The following is a 20,878-nucleotide window of genomic DNA, read 5'->3' on the forward strand; positions in this document are numbered from 1 at the left end:
ACTGTCTCCCTTCACCTCCTGATGGGGCACCTTGCTCAGGCATCCACACACCCACACAGGGACTGGGGAGCACAGACTCCCATGACACAGTGGAGGGAGGACGGCCAGAAGTAATCGAGCTGTGATAGGCCCCGGGACCTTGGGTCAGACAGCTGGGACCACAGGCAGCTTTGATGCCAGCCCAAGGGCCAGTTCAGGAAGCCTTCAGGCCACCGTGCTGGGCCCACACTGACCTGGCTTGACACACAGTGGATAGTGGAAGAGTCAAGATGTTACTATCCAGTTCCGAGTATCCTAGTGACAGCAAGCAAGGAGGAGAGACCCCTGATGGGTGAATCATTACCATGACAGAGCAAACCTGCTCTCCTTCTCTGGGGTGGAGAACTCAGAGAAGCAGGTGGGGAGACTTTTTTCCTAAATTTAAAGAGATATTTCTTCCATCTTTTCCCTTTCTTTTTGGGGATATCCTCCCAGAGCAGCAGCTCCCCAAGAAGGAAGTTTATATTTAAAACAATCGATTCCAAGGAAAACCAGTGCCCCCTCACCCCCATCCTGCCGATGTTGGCAGCTGCAGCCACATGAGGATGACCGGGCTGCTCCCAGGCACTGAGTGAGCGATCAGTGAGGGCCCCAGAGGACCCCTGATAAGAGGAAGCAAAGTGGGGCAATGGAGCCCAGCAAGCTACTCTGGCTGTGAGCTGTGCGAAACCTACAGACAGCTCTACAGGAAACTGCCTGATGGAGGAATCAGATATGCTCCCTGCAAGTCCAAGGCTCCCCAGACCCACCAAGACCTTGGAGAGCTGTTTTGGCAAAGGGCAGAAACCGCAGCCTGGCCTCCAGAGTTGCCACAAATGTTCCCACATTTAATCTCAGGCATCTATTTGGAAGAGAAGGATCATGGCCATGAAGCCCAGGACTGTGAAAACATGAACAAGACACTGTTCAGTTTCAGCGGTGTTTATATTGGACTGTTTTGCTATTTTGCTAGCCTTGAAAATTACCGCATGCCCTCAGAAGAAATCAGAACACTTAAACGAAAGTCTGGCAGCAGGCCTAAATGGTACTGGGTACATGCTGCAATCCTTTCTGCTCCCTTGTTGCTTGGTTTTCGGGGAAATAGGGTTTGGAAGAAGATTCCTTGCTTCATGTTGATGGTGGTGTTCTCTGAGCATGGCAATGTGGAAAATCATAAAGTCCCTGCAGCCAAGGGAAACCTGCCATCAAACAAGGACAAGCAGGGCTCCCTCCGCTTCCCCTCCCTACAGGCAGTACCAGACAAGCTAGAGATTTCAAAGACTAGAGATTTCATTATCACCACCATCAAGAAGAAAGGCAACTGTTGAGGCAGTTCCTTGTTCTCCCTTGCTAGCAAAATCCAGGCCAGGGCACTTCAGACCTGGACGCTGCACAACAGATTTTGGAATCCCAATGTGGCTTTTAGCCACCAAAGAGCACAGTGGCATGCTCTTTGCTGTATAGGAAAAGAACTCTTATCAAAGCTTTTGACACCATCTACAGGCCTACTCTCTGGAAGCAAGCTAGATAGTTGTGGGTATCTGGAGAAGTTCACCAAGATCCCAAGGCTATGACATAATGGTAAGGCCAGTTGGGTTAGGTTTTTTGACTCCATGTAGGAGCAATTCCCCATTACTAATGAAAAGAAGAAATGGTGGGAAAAGCTCTGGCTTTATTTGATCTATTTTACCCAGCCTTGTAGTGGATACACAAAGACTCTCCTAAGCCCGGAAAAGGAAAATGTTTCCCAGTGTGCCGGAAAGCTTCTCACTCAAACTGAAACATTCTTTAGAAATGCGGAAGAAAAATGCCTGATGAGCTCAGGTAGAGGGACTTGTGGAAAATGAGGACAGATACAATGCAGCAAAAACTCAAATGATGGGACACGGGCCCAGGCAGTGGGGAGCAGCTGGAAGATCAGCTTGGTACCCCAGTAATGACAATCGGAGTGATTTTTAGAGCACCATCATACCCAAAGAGGGAGAAGGAACAAAACCCTCCCCAACCACTGTGGATAGCAAAGGCATCTGCTCTTAACTTAATTTAGATGCCCTTGTTGAGGGAGACATGGATTCCTGCTGTTCAAGACATTGGTTTACCCTGAAACCAAGAGGGGTTTGGGCCATTAGCATGAGATATCTCTGGGGACGCCCCCTAACAACAGATGCTGTTATGTACTCCTGTTTATACGTCACTGTTGAGTGGAATGCACAAATCTCCTGTTTGATGATGGTGTCTCTCATTGTAACGGCCGATGAGCCTTGGCCCAATCACAAAGACTTTGGCTGCAGAGCTACTGGTTTTTGCAGTGCCCCTTGTACTAGCTTCTCTGCCCATTGTATGCTTGCTGGGACACAGAGTGCAGTGAAAAAGTAGGTGGGAAAGGGTGAGGCACACTGTGAGGTACGCATTTGAAATTTGTGCACAAAACCCATTTACAGCCAAAGTAACTGTAGCATGGTACCGAATGTGTGCCAGCAGGAGGTTGCCAGGGTAGTCACCTCGACAGCAGGTCTTCCCTGCCTGCCCATTTTAGCCAGCTGTTTCTGGGATTCCTGCTGAGGCTGTCCATCATGGGAGATGCCTTAGGGAGTTCTTTGGTCAGAAATCTTCATCACTGGTGGTGCTGCCCCAGCAGAAACACCCCTGCTCTGTCTCCCCATGCCCCCCTCCCCGCCACAGTGAAATGTGGTTTGGACATTAGGGGTGCATTAAGTATTTGAGACCAGAACAGGATCAATATGGAAGCAACAATTGTCAGGAGTGAAGGAGAGGGAAAGAAAAGACCTATAGCCTTTAAGATATAGAGGCCAGAGAAATCTTGAACATAAAGTGATTGATGGCTTATACTGCTTGCTGCCTAGACCTGGGTCTAGATCAGCCTCAATAGCTTGATAGTTACAGCTTTTGAAATCTGAAGATAAGGCTACCAATGGAAGATTTTATCAGCATGAGAGATGGCGAATGCACAAACAAAAATCTTGTCCAGAGCTTAGAGCAGTGCTCAGTACAGAGTAAGTGCTCGATATATAAATGGTATATATATATATATATATATATATATATATATATATATATACCCCATTGATTGATTTTAGCACAATTCATTGCCCCAACAGGGGTAAAAATGACTCCTACATATGCCCCACTGATGTGGGGTATCCCCTAACATAAACAGGTGGCTTATGCAAGTAAATAACCCAGACCAATTGGTTGCCTGGTGGCTAGAGAGATGCAGGTGTGGCATTCAGCAGATCCCAGGGTGCTCACACCTGAATGAGGAAGAGGACTGGAAAAACATATGTCCCTAAAACATTGCCCGATTCATCCAAACCGACAGGGCTCACCGGCAGACCCGGACTGCTGAGCTGCACCCTTGAAACAAGGTAGGAAACGAAGGAAATAACTGACACGTAATGGAGCATTGAGATGCAGTGTGGTGATAACAGTCATCGCTCAGAAAGAAGAGCCCTTGGATCAGATTTGGGGTTGCTCTCAGAGCACTAAGCAAAACTTGACTCTCTAATGATAGACAGCCCACAGAGACAGGTGCTACACAGACTTTCTTTGCCCACCCCACCCTACATAGAGTTACAAGCTTCACCCCAAAAGACCCGAGGCCCAGCTACAACCCAGCCCACACACTTCACTCTTCTGACACGAACCCCAACCTACTCACTGTATCTTGATCTCATCTGAACCGGAACCAGGACAGCAGTTTAGCCTAGTGAGAAGCAGTGTGGCCTAGTGGAGAAAGCAAGAGCTTGGGATTCAGAAGGACCTGGGTTCTAATTTGGATCTGTCAATTACTTGTTGTGTGACCTTGGCCAAGTCACTTAATTTCTCTGTGCCTCAGTCTCCTCAACTGTAAAATGAGGATACCTGTTCTTCCTCCTACTAGACTGCAAGCCCCATGTGGGACAAGGAACAGTGTGCAATCTAGTTAAACTGTACCCATCCCAGCACTTAGAACAGTGTTTGACACATATTAAAGTGCTTAACAAATACCATAAAAAACTCTCTCACCCCATCATATATAATAGGCCGCCCCGCTCCCCACCTTCAAAGCCTAATTAAAATCACATCTCCTCCAAGAGGCCCTTCCCAATTAAGTCCTCATTTCCCTTACTTCCTCTCCCTTCTGTGCCATATATGAACTTAGATCTGTAATAAGTATTAATATTTACGGTATCTGTTAAGCACTTACTATATGCCAAGCACTATTTTAGGCACTGAGGTAGATACAAGTTAATCAGATTGGGCCCAGTCCCTGTCCCACATGGTACTCACAGTCTACTTCGACAGCTTTTAATCACTTGATATTCATTCCACCCTCAGCCCCACAGCACTTACATGCATATCTATAATTTATTTTAATTTTTGTCTTCCCCTGTAGACTGTAAGCTTTTTGACACTTATGTGCATATCTATAATTTATTTTAATGTTTGTCTCCCTCTGTAGACTTCAAACTTCTTGTGGGCAGGGAATGTGTCTACAAACTGTCACACTGTACTCTCCCAAAGCTTCTTAGTACAATGCTCTGCATAAAGTAAGCGTTCAGTACTGCTTCATTGATTCCATGGGCCCAGTGGGCCAAGAGATTCTCTTTAGAAGCCACTCCCACCCATCAGCAGTGCTATTTTCAAACTGAAATGACAGTTTTATGGTTGAAGCAAATTGTCTTGGCATTCACTCCAACCCTGTCTTCCTTTTTTGCATCTAGCAAACTATTGGAACTCAGCGAGAGGCAATTTTAGAGAGAAACGGGGCGGTGAAGCTACAGAGGAGTAGGATTCTGAAGGAAAAGCTGAAGGTAAAAAGTCATCATATGACAACATGAAGGCCTAACCAAGCCTTTGGCTGGTCCCTCACAAGAAACCTCAAGTGCTTTGATAAATTGGAGAAAACACCACATTATCTGTGGCTTCCCAAGGCAGGCTGAAGTGCCTTTGACATTCAGGAAACCCTCACTCCATAAACAGCTCAGGCTATATCCTGGGCACGTGGCACTCATTTTTATGGTCCTCCCTGCTGCTTCGCTACTGGCTGCCTCATGCCCTGCCTAATTCAGACCAAAATCTCCCAAATGCTGCTCCAGGAGAAGGGTTCCAGGAGTAGTGGAAACTTGTAGATTTGCCCCAACGGGGCCTGGAGAGCAGCTGGTTTCTTTTCCTGGCACAGGTTCATCCCACAGATGGCCCAAGCTCCCAGGGTCCCAGTCCAATGAGTACAAGGTTAGGTGTGGATGGCCCCCCTCCAAAAGCTAATGGGGTTCACGCAGGCTCATTTTCCCTCCTGGCAGCTCTAGGTTGGAGGGGAGCAGTGATACCTCTGCAGGCAATTATGGAGTTGCCTCACATGGGCACTGGCTTCATGCATGCACAGTGTCCTCTGTGGACTTCTGGAGCAGGCATCGCCTGAGGACCACCAATGGATAATAGTGTCACCACCTACGTGCAGCAGTGCCATCCAGAAGTGGGGCCTGGGCTCTATTAGCCCTGACCTGTTGCCCCTGGCCCGGATTACAGAGCGGGTGATCCCCTCAGACTCCATACCCTTTACACCCTCACCATCCCCCAACCGAGGAAGACTGATCCATTAGGGGATAAATCTCGACAGGCTGGATGTTCTTTCACTAACAGAGAGAGCACGTGGGCTGATCGGGCTCATCACTGCTGACCCCAGAGACAAGTAAGTCGGGGAGAGCATATAGCCGAGTCAGTAGGGGCCAGCTGCTCCCTCTTCTGGCGTTCCGAACTGAGGGCCAAAGTATAGGAGTTGGTAAGAAGTAACATTCCCTAGATTGGGTCACTACGTTCACTGTGGGACTGTTCTGTTTTAGAGGAAACTGCCTAGCAGCTCGATGATTCTGGACGCTCCGGATTTGGTATACACGGTCAGTGCTCAAGAGTATTGGCAGCAAGAACTACTCAGTGAGGAAGAGACAGGTAACTTCTGTTTTTCCCTCAAGCTCTGAATCTCCCATTGGTCAAATTGTCCAGTGAATTCCAGAACTAGAGAGCTCCCAATGGAACTTTTTCCCCCGCAGTGAACGGTGGGCACACAGAATTGTGTAGGCACCACAGATGACAGAAACTAGCAAGGAGAGTTTAGCTAAATTCATGCCCAAGAGGTCGACAATGTTCAAAGTTCAAAGTACAAGTCTGCACTTTAGAGGAAACATGGCTCTGGGTCTGCCCCTGTGTGGTTGGGCTTAGTCCTATAGATGGGAGTGTGTAAGTCCAAAGTGACGTCACTGCCACTGAGATAATAATAATGTTGGTATTTGTTAAGTGCTAACTATGTGCAGAGCACTGTTTGAAACACTGGGGGAGATACAGGGTAATCAGGTTGTCCCACATGAGGTTCACAAATAATCTCCGTTTTACAGATGAGGTAACTGAGGCAAAGAGAAGTTAAGTGACTTGCCCACAGTCACACAGCTGAAAAGTGGCAGATCTAGGATTTGAACCCATGACCTTTGACTCCCAAGCCCGGGCTCTTTCCACTGAGCCACACTGCTTCTCTAGAAGCACTTCACTCATAGAAGATCTTTACTCATAGATCTTATCTATGAGTGGGGTTTGGGGCTGTAGAACGTCTGGGTGACCAGCTGTCCATTTTTTCTTTTTAATGGTATTTGCTATGCGCCAGGCACTGTACTAAGCGCTGGGGTAGATACAAGATAATCAGGTTGGACGCAGTTCCTGTCCAACAAAGGACTCACAGCCTTAATCTCCATTTTACAGATGAGGTAGCTGAGGCTCAGAGAAGTTAAGTTACTTGCCCAAAATCACACAGCAGACAAGTGGTGGAACCAGGATTAGAACCCAGGCCCTTTGACTCCCAGGCCTGCTTTTTCTGGTTCCCCACTTAGCTGCACAAATGCATTTGAACAATTTTGCTGCTTCTACTCTACCCAGGGAGCAAAATGATTTAACAGCTGAGCAAGGGGCTAAGGTGACCCCAGCCACACAGGGGGCCGGGACAGCTTTCAGCCTAACTCAGCCTGCAAAAGCCAGGAATTCTACTGTTCACGTGTGAAGTTGCCAAGGCGAACAGCGACCCCCACAGTTTCTAACTCTGTGTTTTCTCTGAATGCCAGAAATCCCCAAGTTACGGGAGTACGTAAGGAAGCGGTTCCTGAGAGAGAAGAGGAGGACGGTGACTGAGTATGTAGCTGAAGCCTTTGGCATTCTGCTGCTCATGGACAATTTCAACTCCAAGGAAAACTTCATGGTACTGCTCCCAACCCAGCCGGGACCCTGAAAGTCCCTTTCCTCCCCATCCCACTGCATCTTGAGAGTTTCTTGTCATTCCAGAGAGGGAGAACTCAGGGTGGGTCCAAAACAATGAGTTCCTAGCTGATGGTTATGAACTCATTTGGGCTGAAGCAAAAGCTGGGAGATGGACTAAGGATAGAGTCTCCATCTTCCTGGAGAAAATGGCCTGGAAGTCTAATCCCAGCTCTGCCTCATGTCTGCTATGTGATGGGGTAAATCTTTTAACTTCTCTGGGCCTCAATTGCCTCATTTTTAAATAGGGATTAAGAATGTGAGTCCCTTGTGGGACAGGGACTGTGTCCAACCTGATTAACCTGCATCTACCCCAACGTTTAGAACAATGTTTGGCACTTAGTAAGCGCTTAACAAGTACCGTTATTGTTATTAAAAGGCCAAGAGCAAATGGCTTGAGATTACAGCTGGAGCTATTGAGGGAGTTTGGGCTTCCTCCCTGCATGGGAATATTTAGGATTCAAATTTAGGATTAGAATAGATGCCCAATCTGTGTAGGATATCTGAAATAGAGTTATGTGTGAAGGGAAGAGATGGCATAAAAAAAGAACCTCTCAGAGCCCTTCCAGCCTTATCTTCCATCAACCCGTTCCCAATCTGGTAGATTTTAGAGAGGTCCTGATGGCAACGTTCTCAGCCTCAGCCAGCCCACCGTCAAATTACCCATATGACAGTACTTTTTTTGAAATGGTACTTGTCAAGTGGTTACTATGTGCCAGGCACTGTATTAAGCACTGGGGTGGATACAAGCTAATCCTGTTGGACACAGTCTATAACCCACATGGAGCTCACAGTCTTAATCTCTATTTTACAGCTGAGGGAACTGAGGCACAGGGAAGTTAAATAACTTGCCCAAGGTAACACAGCAGACAAGTGGGGGAGCTGGGATTAGAACCTAGGACCTTCTGACTCCCACTTTGGTGCTCTATCCATTAGGTCATGCTGCTTCTAAACAGTGTTAGTAAAACTCCCTAAGCCCCAGGCAGTTCCAACAGTCCTGGAGTAGCCCCATGGGTCAGAGATACAGCAGCAGTGCAGCCCAGGGCTACAGTCAACTACAGCTGTCACTACCCTCGAAACCCCCGAGGGGCCACAAAAACCTCTGGGAATCCAGCATTGAGACAACTTGCTGCAAAGATTGCAGAGCCAGGAGAAGGATAAGCGGTATCTAGAAAACTTTAAATGACAGCTTCTCTGCAGCTCACAAAAGTAAAAATGCCTTCATCATCTTTCTAATGAAATTCTTCTTGCCTTCATTTGAAGAAGGCTTGCAAGGGAAAGATTGCTCTTGGGAAACGAAAGGCTCTTCCTGCAACTCTGTGGGAGGGTTTGATCTGGTATTAAAAGGGCCTTGAACTTTTTGGGAAAGTGTCCCTTGGTGAAATTCCACAAGTTAGAACTCGGCCAGTAGAGACTGATTTTTTTCTAGAACTGGCAAAAGAAAACAGTGTGGAACAAAACAGAGGAACAAAATAATTGTGGAATTTGTTCAGAACTTACTATATGAATACAAGCAAATCAGAGTGGACACAGTCACTGTCCCACATGGGGCTCACAGTCTAAATCCCCATTTTACAGATGAGGTAACTGAGGCACAGAGAAATGAAGTGACATCCAGTCACACAGCAGACAGGTGGCGGAGCCGGGTTTAGAATCCAGGTCCTTCTGACTCCCAGACCTGTGCTCTATCCACTAGTCCATGCTGCTTCTCCTGGCTTGCAAAAACCCTTTGCAACCCAGTAGTGAAAGTGTGCTCCAAATATCATTCGCCTTAACTTATCATCATTGGCAAGTATTTACTGGGTAGCACACAGGCTGCACTGTACTGTAAAACATACAAATGACCCTTTAAAACAGCAACAGTCCCCTGCCCTCAAAGAGCTTACAATTCATTTGTGGAGCAAGTGACACGTACAAATAAGCAGTATAAAAATGGCTATGTGTATATACATACACATAAATACACACACATACACTAATTATACTAATAGAAAGAAAGGTTGAGGAGGTGGAGTGCATCACTGATGAGATGGAAGAGAAATATTCCTGAAGGAGGTGAGTGATAAGTGGAGTAAGGGCAGGAAGGTTACAAAAAGTTTTCTTAGATTTTTATTTTTTATTTTTTAAAAACTTGTTTGGCCTAGTGGAAAAATCATGGGTCTGGGAATCAGGATATCTGGGTCTAGTCCCAACTCTGCCACTGGCATGATGTGTGACCCTGGCCACAGAATCTTTCTGGGCCTCAGTTTCCTCCTCTTGAAAATGGGGATAAGATCCCTACTCTGTTAGATTGAGAGCCCTGTGAAGGACAGGGACTAGAGCTCGTCCAATTCTCTTGAATCTATCTCAGAGAAACCATTCACTACCATAATGATTAAGCTGATTACACAGAGTGGTCAGCTTAGACAAAGGGTTCAAAGGTTCTGTGCCACTGATACTCTCTCTTCACTGTCAATTATGTGTCTGCTGGTGGCAGTGGGTAAAATGAACAAGCAGGCAGGCAAGGGGGCAACATAGAGAAGTGCTTAGTACAGTGTTCTATACACAGTAAGCACTCACTAAATACAATTGATGAAGTGCATGTAAGAATTTTACCTGCAGTGTCCATTTACAGCCAAAGGGGCCACAGCAGAGTGCCAAGGTTGGGCCCTAGCACCACTGACCAGCAGGCTGTCACCCAGTTAGCCACACTGGTGCTGCTGTGGTCTTTGCCACCGAGGCTTCCCAGCTGTTCTCTGGATTCGTGCTCAGTCTGTCACACCAAGAGACAGCTGGGTGCTCCTTCAGCCAGAAATCCCCCCACTGGGAGCATATCTCCAGCAGACACTCCTCATTTTTGTCTGTTTCATCACCCTTTGGGATGGGGTGGACTTTGGTGGGGAACAAGGAGAGTGAGGGCTGGTTTTGGGGAAGGGTTCTGTGATTTATTCCCTAGAGCTGTGTCACAATTTTCCCTGTACTCTGTGCCATCCAGGAAGACTACTTCCACCCAAGTGGCCTGAAGAGGTTTGTGGAAGAGAGAGTAACAGTGCTGGAGAAAGATGTGGACCAATGCTTCGCCCAAATGGAGCAGCCCCTTCAGGAGGGGGTGAGAAGTGCGAAGTTGTCCTACCGGAGAATTCTCAGCGGGCGTCTCACGGTGAGCAACTCACTTGCTTCCCCACACAGTGAAAAGAATGATGTATTTGGGATAGTCAGGGACTCGGTGAGAGGGACGGCAAAGCCCTGAGAAAGTCTTACACTCTCCGAAAATATACCAATACAGCCTTGCAAATAGTCACTCACCTAGTGTGAGAAATGAGCTCTCTGGAGAGGGGCTAAGCATTCTGACTGCATGAACTTTACTACTGCAGCATCGCCTGGAAGGATGGCAGGCTGGTGAAACACTAAGGGCTCGAGAGCAAACTTTCTGGGCTGGGAAAGATACATAGAGGGATGATATTTTTCTAAGAGTCACCATGCTCCAGATAATTCCAAACAACTATTCGGATGCTCCCCTCAACCACTCCCCAGATCCAGTCTCTGGGACCAATTTTTAATTGGTGAATTAGTGAGGAATCTTACGCTCAGTGATTTCCTCCAAGAAACTTGAAAGTCAATGTCAGAGGTTCTTCTTTTTGGTACAGAAAGGAATTCCCCAGGAGGATGCCTTGGAAATTACTATAAAACTACTTTTGATTTGCTTTTATCAGGAGAAAAATGAGCATTTATAGCTAATTTGTTTGAGTCATTGTCCCCTCTTCCAATTTTGTTTCCAATTATGTAGAGAAGTAAAGGAAATCAGGGTTTTCACCAGACTCTAAAAGCTGTCTGCTTGAAAAATGGCATCTTTGCCTCCAGGACCCTGGCAAGGATAGATCTGAATGAAGACATCACTCAGCCTATTTATGACAAAATTGACCCCATTTTTGGAAGTATCTTCAGGTAAGAAACCCACAGCTTAAATTTTCCCTTATTTTGAAGTATTGGTCAGGGCTTTACATAGTGTCGGGGGTGGGGATGGTGGGGAGTGATTCTCAGAGACCACAAACACAGGTGCAGAGGAAGTGCACTGTGGTGGTGATCCAGGGCTGGGAGCTGGTGGGGAGGGAGCAACAGAGACACAAAGGACTAAGAGACACCAACATTTAGAGATATTTTACCCTTTCAACCAAACTTACCCTAAGGGAAGGGGAAGTTCACTTTCATTAATGAATTAATTAATTCATTCATTCAATCATATTTGAGTGCTTACTGTGTGCAGAGTACTATACTAAGCGCTTGGAAGATACAGTTCAGGCAATCTCTGCCCATAACAGGCTTACAATCTAGAAGGGGGAGACAGACATCAAAACCATATAGAGTTATAGATATGTACATATATACACAAGTGCTGTGGGGCAGGGAGAGGGGGTAGAGCAAAGGGAGCGAGTTGGGGCGATGCTGCGAGGGAGCCAAGGAAAAGGGAGGCTTAGTCTGGGAAGGCCTCTTGGAGGAAGCGAGCCTTCAGTAGGGCTTTGAAGGGCGAAACAGCATGGCTCAGTGGAAAGAGCCTGGGCTTCGGAGTCAGAGGTCATGGGTTCGACTTCCGGCTCTGCCACTTGTCAGCTGTGTGACTGTAGGCAAGTCACTTAACTTCTCTGTGCCTTAGTTACCTCATCTGTAAAATGGGGATTAACTGTGAGCCTCACGTGGACAACCTGATTACCCTGTATCTCCCCCAGCGCTTAAAACAGTGCTCTGCACATAGTAAGCACTTAACAAATACCAACATTATTATTATTGTTTGGCAGATTTGAGGAGGGAGGGCGTTCCAGGCCAGAGGTAGGACATGGGCCAGGGATCGACGCAGGACAGACGAGAATGAGGCACAGTGAGAAGGTTAGCACCAGAGGAGCGGAGTGTATGAGTTGGGATGTAGAATGAGAAAAGGGAGGTGAGGTAAGAAGGGGCAAGGTGATGGAGAGCTTTGAAGCCACTTCCAAGGTCCCAGCAGGTTACACAACCATTAACTAGAGCCATATGCCCTCTGAAGTACAGGAACTACCATAAAGACCTCTGGATTATATCCAGCACCTCCAAGGACACTCCATACCATCAGTAAACTTGATCTCTGGCAGTGACTAAAGCAGGTCTGGCCACAGAGATCCCGTGCCAGTCGGCACCAGGCAAAGATTTTTCCACTGGCAGTGCAGAGCTGAAAGCTGCCACTAATTTCTTCAGAGGATCATATCGTCCAACAATTCCTGGGGCAAAGTAAATTGATTCAAGAGAGCCGGCATATCCTCTGGAAGACTGACGGACTGTGACAACTTTGCCTTTAGCTCCAGACTAAACTGAAGCTCTCTGGTGCAGTTCCTTCAGCATCACCTACAGGCCATATAACTTAATGTGCCATGGCCTGATGGGATCACCATTCATTCAGTCATTCAGTCAGTCTTATTTATTGAGCGCGTATTGTGTGCACAGCACTGTACTAAGCACTTAGCACCACAGTGAGATTCTGGAATAGATCCACTCTATCTGCATTCAAGTGATGATTTGTGCAATGCAGCAATGAGGAGGTTGGATGTCGGCTATTGAAGTGAACAACCATGAGCAGGAGAAAGAGAAAGTATTTTAAAAGAACAGTAACTTTGAGGGGTGTATAGTCCCTGGGAATCTGTATTGGGGATTCAGGCTCTCTAAATTGTGCTGGTAAATCTAGTAACTCGGCTGCAGGAAGCCAAGGACGTCAAATCTGCGGGGGTGGTCATTACCCCCTAGGGTCCCAAAACCTTGACAAGAGCTGCAGATCCCAGTAACACGACTGCAGGGACTGTGATGTCTTCTGGAGTGACCCTCAAAGTTGGAGCATAGACCTTGGCTGACCCAGGGGTATCTGGAGAATGTATGGGCTACAGAGTCCAGAGTCCAGGTGGCTCTCTGACCCAAAAGATAGCCCAAATAAAGTCTTAGAGCTGAGGAGCTTTGTTTTGTCTGCAGTGCAGATTGGAATCACAGTTTCAAACTATTACATTTTTGAGGCTGCAGACACTTGGGGTCATTTGGTAGCTGTGGACTAGTAGGAAAATCTCCCCATTTCAGTTTCCCCTTACTATTCTAAGCTGCCAGCCATCAACTAAAACCCGGTCTAATATACTTTTAGTCAATTTCCCTTTCCAATACACTATACTGGGGACTTCTGTTAGCAGAAGTCTAACAGACTTAGAAGTTAGCAGGGCCTAAAGGTAAAGGCAACTCCCAGGCAGTATACTGCTTGTATGAGGATGAATGGGAAGACTAATGTTTTACACATAACTGAGGGGCCAAATTTAGGATTACTCTTGCCCAGAGAAGACTTAGAATGACTTTTGTACAGAAGAAATCTCCAATTTTGAATGAATTGTGACTAATGACTAGATGTTCAAGTATTTGGAAGCCCTGTCATCCTCTTAAAATGCCGGTCCAGCTGAGGTGCATGACAGATTAATTTGTAATAATAATTGTGGTATTTGTTAAATGCTTACTATGTGCCAAGCACTGTACTGAGTGCAGGGGTAGATACAAGATAACCAGGACCCATATGAGGCTCACAGTCTAAACAGGAGGGAGAATTGTGGGCAGGGAATGTCGCTGCTTATTATTGTATCGCACTTTCCCAAACGCTGAGTACAGTGCTCCGCATGCTCTAAGCCCTTAATAAATGCAATTGAATGAATAAATCCCCCATTTTACAGTTGAGAGAACTGAGACACAGAGAAGTTAAATGATTTTGCCCAAGATCACACAGCAGGCACGTGGCAGTCAGGATAAGAACCCAGGTGTTTGACTCTCAGGCCCGTGCTCTTTCCGCTAGACGACATTGCTTTTGTGAAGTGTCAAAGTGGAGTTGCAGTGTCTCCGGTGGTAGACTTGGAATAAATCCACAGGAAGAACCAAGCGGCACAGTGTAGACTGTTGCTAAGGATACTGCTCTTGCCATGTGGGTACTCCACTCTTTCTCCCATATTTGACTTGATATTCTCCTGTAGGACTGGAAAAGATAACCATGCTGGACTGCTCCCTCACCTAGATGCTTTCAAGCTCTCCCTCCATGAGAGGATCAGAAATGCTGGACTAAGAAGTGACTGGAAGTCTGACAGCTACAAACAAAGGTTGCTGTCCCAAGAGGTGAGGAGTCCAGAATCCTAGCTCATGGGCAGAAGATGGGTGTTGATCTCATTATCTTTTTCCCTAATTCTCTGTGCTGCCCAGAGTCAGGCAAGGCTTCAGAGAAGTTGGTATAAAACAAGAAGTACTGTGTTGGGTAGAGGAAGAAGACAATTCCAGAACTACATGTGAAATAGAGGATGTCTAAGGAACTCAAACTTGATTTCAAGATCCTTTTTCCTACCTGAAAGTAACTGGTGGTAAATGAGAGCATGGCCTAGTTGAAAGATCATGGGCCTGGCAGTCAGACAAACCGGGTTCTAATCCTGGCTCTGCCCCTTGTCTACTGTGTGATCTTGGGCAAGTCTCTTAACTTCTCTGGGCCTCCATTTCTTGCTTTGGTGAATTCTCCTAGGTCAATGTGATGCTGGGAGCCCTGGAAGGACATGTCCTGAGAAAGAAGAGGTGTATCTATGAGTCTGTCTACATCTCCATTCAGAACGAGCTCAAGTACTGCTATGAAGGTGAGGTCTGTGGGCTCGCTCTTTGCTTTATCTGCTCCTTAGCTCTCTGATTTCCCCTTATCTTCTCTACCCTGTACTCCAGAGGCATAAACTGTTCTGCTTTGAACTGCCAGTGTTTGTGCTCCTGATTTTCAAGTAGAAGAGAGGGGTTGACCCATGATTCTTGTCCACAAGGAGGTTAAAATCTAGCAGGGAAGGTAGTAAACTAGAAAGAAGAGGCAATAGTAGTGAATATAAAATAGGTATACAAATGTTCTAGGGGGTCGAGTAGTCAAATGTTTTAGCAGGTGTGAAGCTGTGGAAGCTGGGGAGATGAGAAGTTGAGGCCAGCCTCCCAGACTCTGTAGGCCATTTTCAGAGAATCTATGAATTAGCTACCTCTGTGAACACCCAGTTAGCGCAGCGTAAATTCTCGGATCTGTTTTCTGTTACAAGCCCCAACCCACCCAAGATGGGAGGTGATCTTGGTTTGGAGGCGGGGAAAACAGTTGGAGTTAGAGGAGTCAATAGCCTTCTCTCACTGAAGGTGGCAGAAGAGGTACCAGATGGTGGGGCAAGAGAACCCAAGGGCAACAGGGGTGGCCTGGGTACAAAAGCTACATTTTTTCCTTCATCATCAGAGGAGAGTCTACCCCTTATCCACCAAGGGACATCCTTGATTGTGTCTATCCTTTTCACCAGAGGCAGCACAGGTAACAGGCAAGAAAGCATGTGAGCGAATGAAAGACATCATCAAGAGAGGTGTGGAGAGACAGGTGGCTGAAGGCATGTTTGAAAGGGCCCAAAGCAGGATGCAGGAGCAATTCCAAGAACTGAAGGTATGTCACAGCCTTCTCTTGACTTCCCAACCAGGACAAAAGCCCAAACAGCAGTGTTTTCTGTGCCATCTTGCCCTTCCAGTTTTGCAGAAAAAGTCGGTTTTCCCTGAGCAGGAGGGTGAAGCCTGAAAAGCCTTTCTTGCCTCTTCTGATCCTCTTAGACATTCAGCCCCAAGTTCTTTCAGCCCAAGTCCTTTAGCTTTTATAGGTGCGAAAAAGTTTGACCAGCTTCCAGGACAAATTATTAACACTGACCACTGCAACAACTGACCTGTTGATAAACTGCAGGTTTCTGGCCCCCACCATCTTGTCCACCCCCGCCAATAGACCGAGAGCTTGGTTGTCACACACACACAAATCCCACTTTAACAGTTTCACAGAAAAGGAACTGAGGGTAAGGAAGAGGAAGGGAAGAGATGGTAAAGGCTGTAGTGGTGACAAGAATGAGCCACTTCCATTGTGCACTGGGAAACTCCTAGGGCCTGGAATACCAGAACACTAAAATTGATAATACATGGTGGGGATTTGGAGAAGTGGAGGTCAAGAGAGTCCACTGACCTAATTTTATACTGGGCTGTCCAGCTTTCAGCTGCTCTATCCCCTGCCTGCTATCAATGTGGTCCCAGATGCCTTTTTACCTGGGATTTTCAATTTAAACTTCCAGTCTGTCTCTGACTCAGCCCCTCCCGACTGTCTCACTGCTCAGAAGTGGAGCCCCTCTTTACAAGGGTCGGGGAAGGGATCACAGCAATTTTGAAACAAAGGGAGTCGAGGGTCAGTAGCCTCCTCTTGGGATCCACTCAGCATTTGGCAAAACTTACACAGGTTTCACGTAGTGTCTGTATGTCACCTGTAGGACGTGCAGTCCTCAGGCTACAGAACCTGTGTAATGCACATTTTTATTCTTGGGTCAGTGAAACCATGTCTGAGATCCACAAACCAACAGCGACCACCCTCTGTGGGTCTGCATTTGGTGCTGGAAAACTCTCGTTTCCCCTTTTGATGGTTGCCAGTGATTGGCTTCTACCCAAGTGGCTGTTCAGTGTTAAAGGCGGTGGGAAGGGCTTAACTGCTGGTCCATTGGTCCCAGGGGCAGAAGCCCTTGGCAAGCAGAAAGCACAGCTGGAACCCCTGCAGCAGCTCCTACTGCTGCCCCAACTCTGTAACCTTTTTATAAAGACTTCCTCACCTCGCCACAATTTAGCATTCAGGAATTTCAGTCTCCAAAAGGAAAGTGGTCTGCAGTGGGAGAGGGTACTCTGAGGTCCAAGACAAAGTAGCAGCCTTTCCCTCCACAAAAAATATAAGTAGCCCAAAGGCTACATTTAAGAGATCCTCAAGGATAGTATATTTCTTAAGCAATATTCCATTAAGGTTTTCCATTCCCAAATTAGGTTTGTCTTTGGAGACAGGAAAAAAAACACCCAAATGTCTACATACCTCCCACTTTAAATCCCCAAACCAAAGCCTTTAGAGACCTAAGAGATTCTCCTCCCAGCTGAACAAACAGCCCTGGCTTTCCTCTCTCTCTATTGACAAATATCCACAGAAATGCAAAAATTAAAGTGAGCTGGCTCTCCCACACCAGATCTGGAACTGGAATCCCACAGGGGCAGGTGTACTGGCAAACAGAGACTGTGCTGGAAGGAGTCAGTTGACACTGGTTTTTTTAAAATGGCATTTGTTAAGCCCTTTCTATGTGTCAGGCACTGTATTAAGCGCCGGGGTAGATACAGGCTTATCAGGTTGGACACAGTGTCTGTTCCACATGGGACCGTGAGCTCACGGTCTTAATCCCCAATTTTCAGAGGAGGTAACGAGGCACACAGAAGTGAAATGACTTGCCCAAGGTCACACAGCAGACAAGTGGCGGAGCTGGGAATAGAACCCAGGTCCTCCTGACTCCCAGACCCATGTTCTATTCACTAGGTCAAGCTACTTCCCTGATTTGACTAGCAGAGTTCAACTTCAGTTTGGTAACACAGGTAAGCCCCATCATCATTTATTAAGACAATCCCACTATATAGCGAAGGGCAGCTCCGGACCCATTCCTGTATTGAACACAATGCGGGCTCAGCTGAGGAACCTGGAAAACCAGCATTGGTCCAGTCCAAAGCTAAACTCAGGAAGAAATCCATAGCTGGGGAACGGGGAAAGCTGGTTTAGGGTAAATCATAAAGGCTGCACAAAAATCCAAGGCTTTGGCTTGCTTTATGCATTTTAAGAGAAGAGAAACAACTCACTTCCGGCAGACTGTGGGTTTTGTTGTGACTTCAATATGCCTTTTCTCCCTGATACTATTACAGAGCATTAATTATTAGATCCTTACTGGTGAAATTCGAAGGGGCTTACTAAAACTCCTCTCCCACACCCCACCCACCTCTCTTGCTTCCCTTATCCCCCTCCCAGGTCTGCAGAGGGAAACTGCTTACTGAATCAGATTGGGGGAATAGGAAGAAGAGGGAGATGAAGAAAGGAGGTCTGTAGACCATCTGTTGATGCCTGAAACCTTACCAGAAATAACTTCAAAAAAAAAAAAAGCCTTGGTTTCAATGCCTCTCCTCCTTCCCCACCACTGTGCTGAATATCCTTCCCTGTGAGCCTGGGTGGGCCTTGAGGGGTCCCTGGCTGAGTTGTGGTGGCCTTACCTGATGGAGCATTATAATGGGGTAGGGGGAAGGGGTGTAATGAAAGACAGGTTTTTCCTTTCCCGGTTCTTGTCCACCTGCTCCATGGCTCAGTCAATGCCGAAGGGAGGTTTTTAGTTTTCCCAGAATGTTCAAGCCCTGGGGGGCCTCTGATGGGCATCACTGAGAGTGGGCAAGATCACGCATGGGATGTCACACGCATCATGCCAAGCATGCAGCGTAACAGGATGTCAAGTGCCATTTTCCAGAAGAATGCAGATATCTCATGATCCTAGGATTTTTTTTTGAGGGTGGTGGTGGGAGAGAGGAGAAACCCCTGACTCTCCACTTGCCTCAGGGCTAAAGCGCTCCCCTCCCAAGTCAGGGTCAGGGTGAGTCTGGGGCACCTCGCAGCTGAAGAGGGAGGCTCAACCCCAAAGATAAAAAAAGCAGGACAAAAAAAGCACTTGGTTCCAAATAATTCATCATGGCATTTATTGTTGTACCAGCATTGCTTACTTTTTTATGGTATTTGTTAAGCACTTACTAAGTGCCAGACACTATACTAAGCACTGGGGTAGATGCAAGCTAATCAGGTTGAATACAGTCCCTGTCCCAAATGAGGCTCAAAGTCTTAATCCTCATTTTACCAGGTGAAGTAACAGGCACAGAGAAATGAAGTGACTTGCCCACAGTCACATAGCAGACAAGTGGTGGAGCCAGAATTAGAACCCAGATGCTTCTGATTCCCAAGCTTGGGCTCTTTCCACTAAGCCACACTGCTTATACTCCTGTGCCATTCTAGCTTTTTCCACTACTCTCAAGGCAGAGATGCCCTTCTCTTGTGGCAGACCCCTCCCGGTTAGCTCCTGAGACTCCACCCCAATAAGGAGGGCTAACGAGGTCTTTCCACATCACTTGGAATCCTGCAGCTATCACTGGATGCCCGCTCGCTGGACTGAATGGTCTCCTTTTCTAATCAAAAGTTTTATATGTCAAATTTCCCCTGCAGTCTACTCTTTGTCCCTCTTCCTTTTAAAAATTCCAGAAATAGGAGGTACCTTTAAGATATTAAAAAGAAAAGGAAGCCTTTATCCAAAATGACTGTCCAGGAGCCTGATTACTTTGGTTCTTAATGGCAGTAGAGCTGACCAGCTGGGCAATGATACTTTGGGGCAGCCCTGGGGCACCCCAACCATCTAGGGATGGTTTACAGACCTCCCTTCTTCTTCTCCCACCCCACAGCAGCCTCGAGGGTCCATTTCAGGACCCACCTGAAACTAAGGGAGTAACCTGGGACCTCTGGAGGGTGGGGAGTGGGGGTGAGATCTGAAGTTGTTCTGGGGCTCTAATGGATTTCACAGCCTAGGTCTCGCTGGGAATCTTAGAGGGACTTAGAACAGCCCAATCCCTTTGGGATTCCCTGAACTGGGAACCATCCCAGTCTACACTGGGTTTGGATTTGGGCCCCCTAAAACCAGCTCAGAGGCCCAAACACCATGGCCATTCCAAGAACCTCAAACTCTGCTTTGCTCGTGGGTCAAGACAGCAAATCTGCCTTGCTGGCAGACAGGGAGGTCAGCTGATAGGCCATGGACTTGTTAGCTTCCTGACTCATCCACCAACTCCCTACTCCTCCTCCCTTGTGATTGGAAGCCTAGGGGCAGCCTTGGGGAGGGTTGGTGGAGTTGGGTGGAAAGAAGCCCATTCCAGGATGGGCCCACACACCTTTCACTTGCCCAGAGAGCAACCCGAGAGCCCCAGCACCCTGGCCTGTTAAGAGATCTAACAGAATGCTCCCTGCGCTCTAGAGCGGAATCATGGAGAAGATGAAGATGCGGATCTCCACCATGCTAGCCCTCGCCTCATCCAAGACAGAAGGGCTCTACATCGAACTTCCAGGTAAAGGCAAGAAATCTGTGGGCACAGGTTGTACTCAGAGGGAGGGGAGCGGGGTTACAGCACACAGGTGACCTGGATCTCTGATGTTCTATGACTGTTGCCCCATCCAACTACATTTAACACATGAATTCTGTTTCTATCCATCCTACTGTAGAATCTAAAATTTTTTCATCCAATAGCACAGTCTTCTCTACTATTATGACCCTGCATTACACCCACCCCACGACACCTCACCTTTATGAATGTTCAAGGACAAAATTTGCTTCCTTTCCCCTCCACCGTGGTAGTATCTTGTTTGTCGGTCAAACCTGCCTCTAAAAACTCTGTCTACAGGAAAGGCTTCAGTAGAAAAGAATAATAATTATATTTGTTCAGCACTTACTATGTGCCAAGCACTGTACTAAGCACAGGAGTAGATATAAGGTTCTGCCACTTGTCTGCTATGTGACCTTGGGCAAGTTACTCAACTTAATCTGCCTCAATTACCTCCTCTGTAAATGGGAATTAAGACTGTGAGCACTGTGTGGGACATGGACTGTGTCCAACCTGATTGCCTCATATCTAAGCACTCTACCCCAGTGCT

The 20,878-nt window shown here is 47.0% G+C and overlaps 1 protein-coding gene across 1 annotated transcript in view; it reads left to right on the plus strand.

Annotated features, from left to right (window-relative positions):
- Positions 1-20,878, plus strand: part of NUGGC (nuclear GTPase, germinal center associated) — a 36,574-nt gene that overhangs the window by 14,295 nt on the left and 1,401 nt on the right. The window contains exons 10-18 of the mRNA XM_001508969.5: positions 4,743-4,832; positions 5,862-5,967; positions 7,125-7,258; positions 10,289-10,453; positions 11,081-11,238; positions 14,307-14,445; positions 14,840-14,948; positions 15,630-15,766; positions 20,205-20,295. Coding sequence (XP_001509019.2) covers positions 4,743-4,832; positions 5,862-5,967; positions 7,125-7,258; positions 10,289-10,453; positions 11,081-11,238; positions 14,307-14,445; positions 14,840-14,948; positions 15,630-15,766; positions 20,205-20,295 — 1,129 coding nt within the window. The remainder of the gene's footprint in view (positions 1-4,742; positions 4,833-5,861; positions 5,968-7,124; positions 7,259-10,288; positions 10,454-11,080; positions 11,239-14,306; positions 14,446-14,839; positions 14,949-15,629; positions 15,767-20,204; positions 20,296-20,878) is intronic.

The sequence above is a fragment of the Ornithorhynchus anatinus genome, chromosome 9 (genome assembly GCF_004115215.2).
Source record: "Ornithorhynchus anatinus isolate Pmale09 chromosome 9, mOrnAna1.pri.v4, whole genome shotgun sequence".
NCBI lineage: Eukaryota > Metazoa > Chordata > Mammalia > Monotremata > Ornithorhynchidae > Ornithorhynchus > Ornithorhynchus anatinus.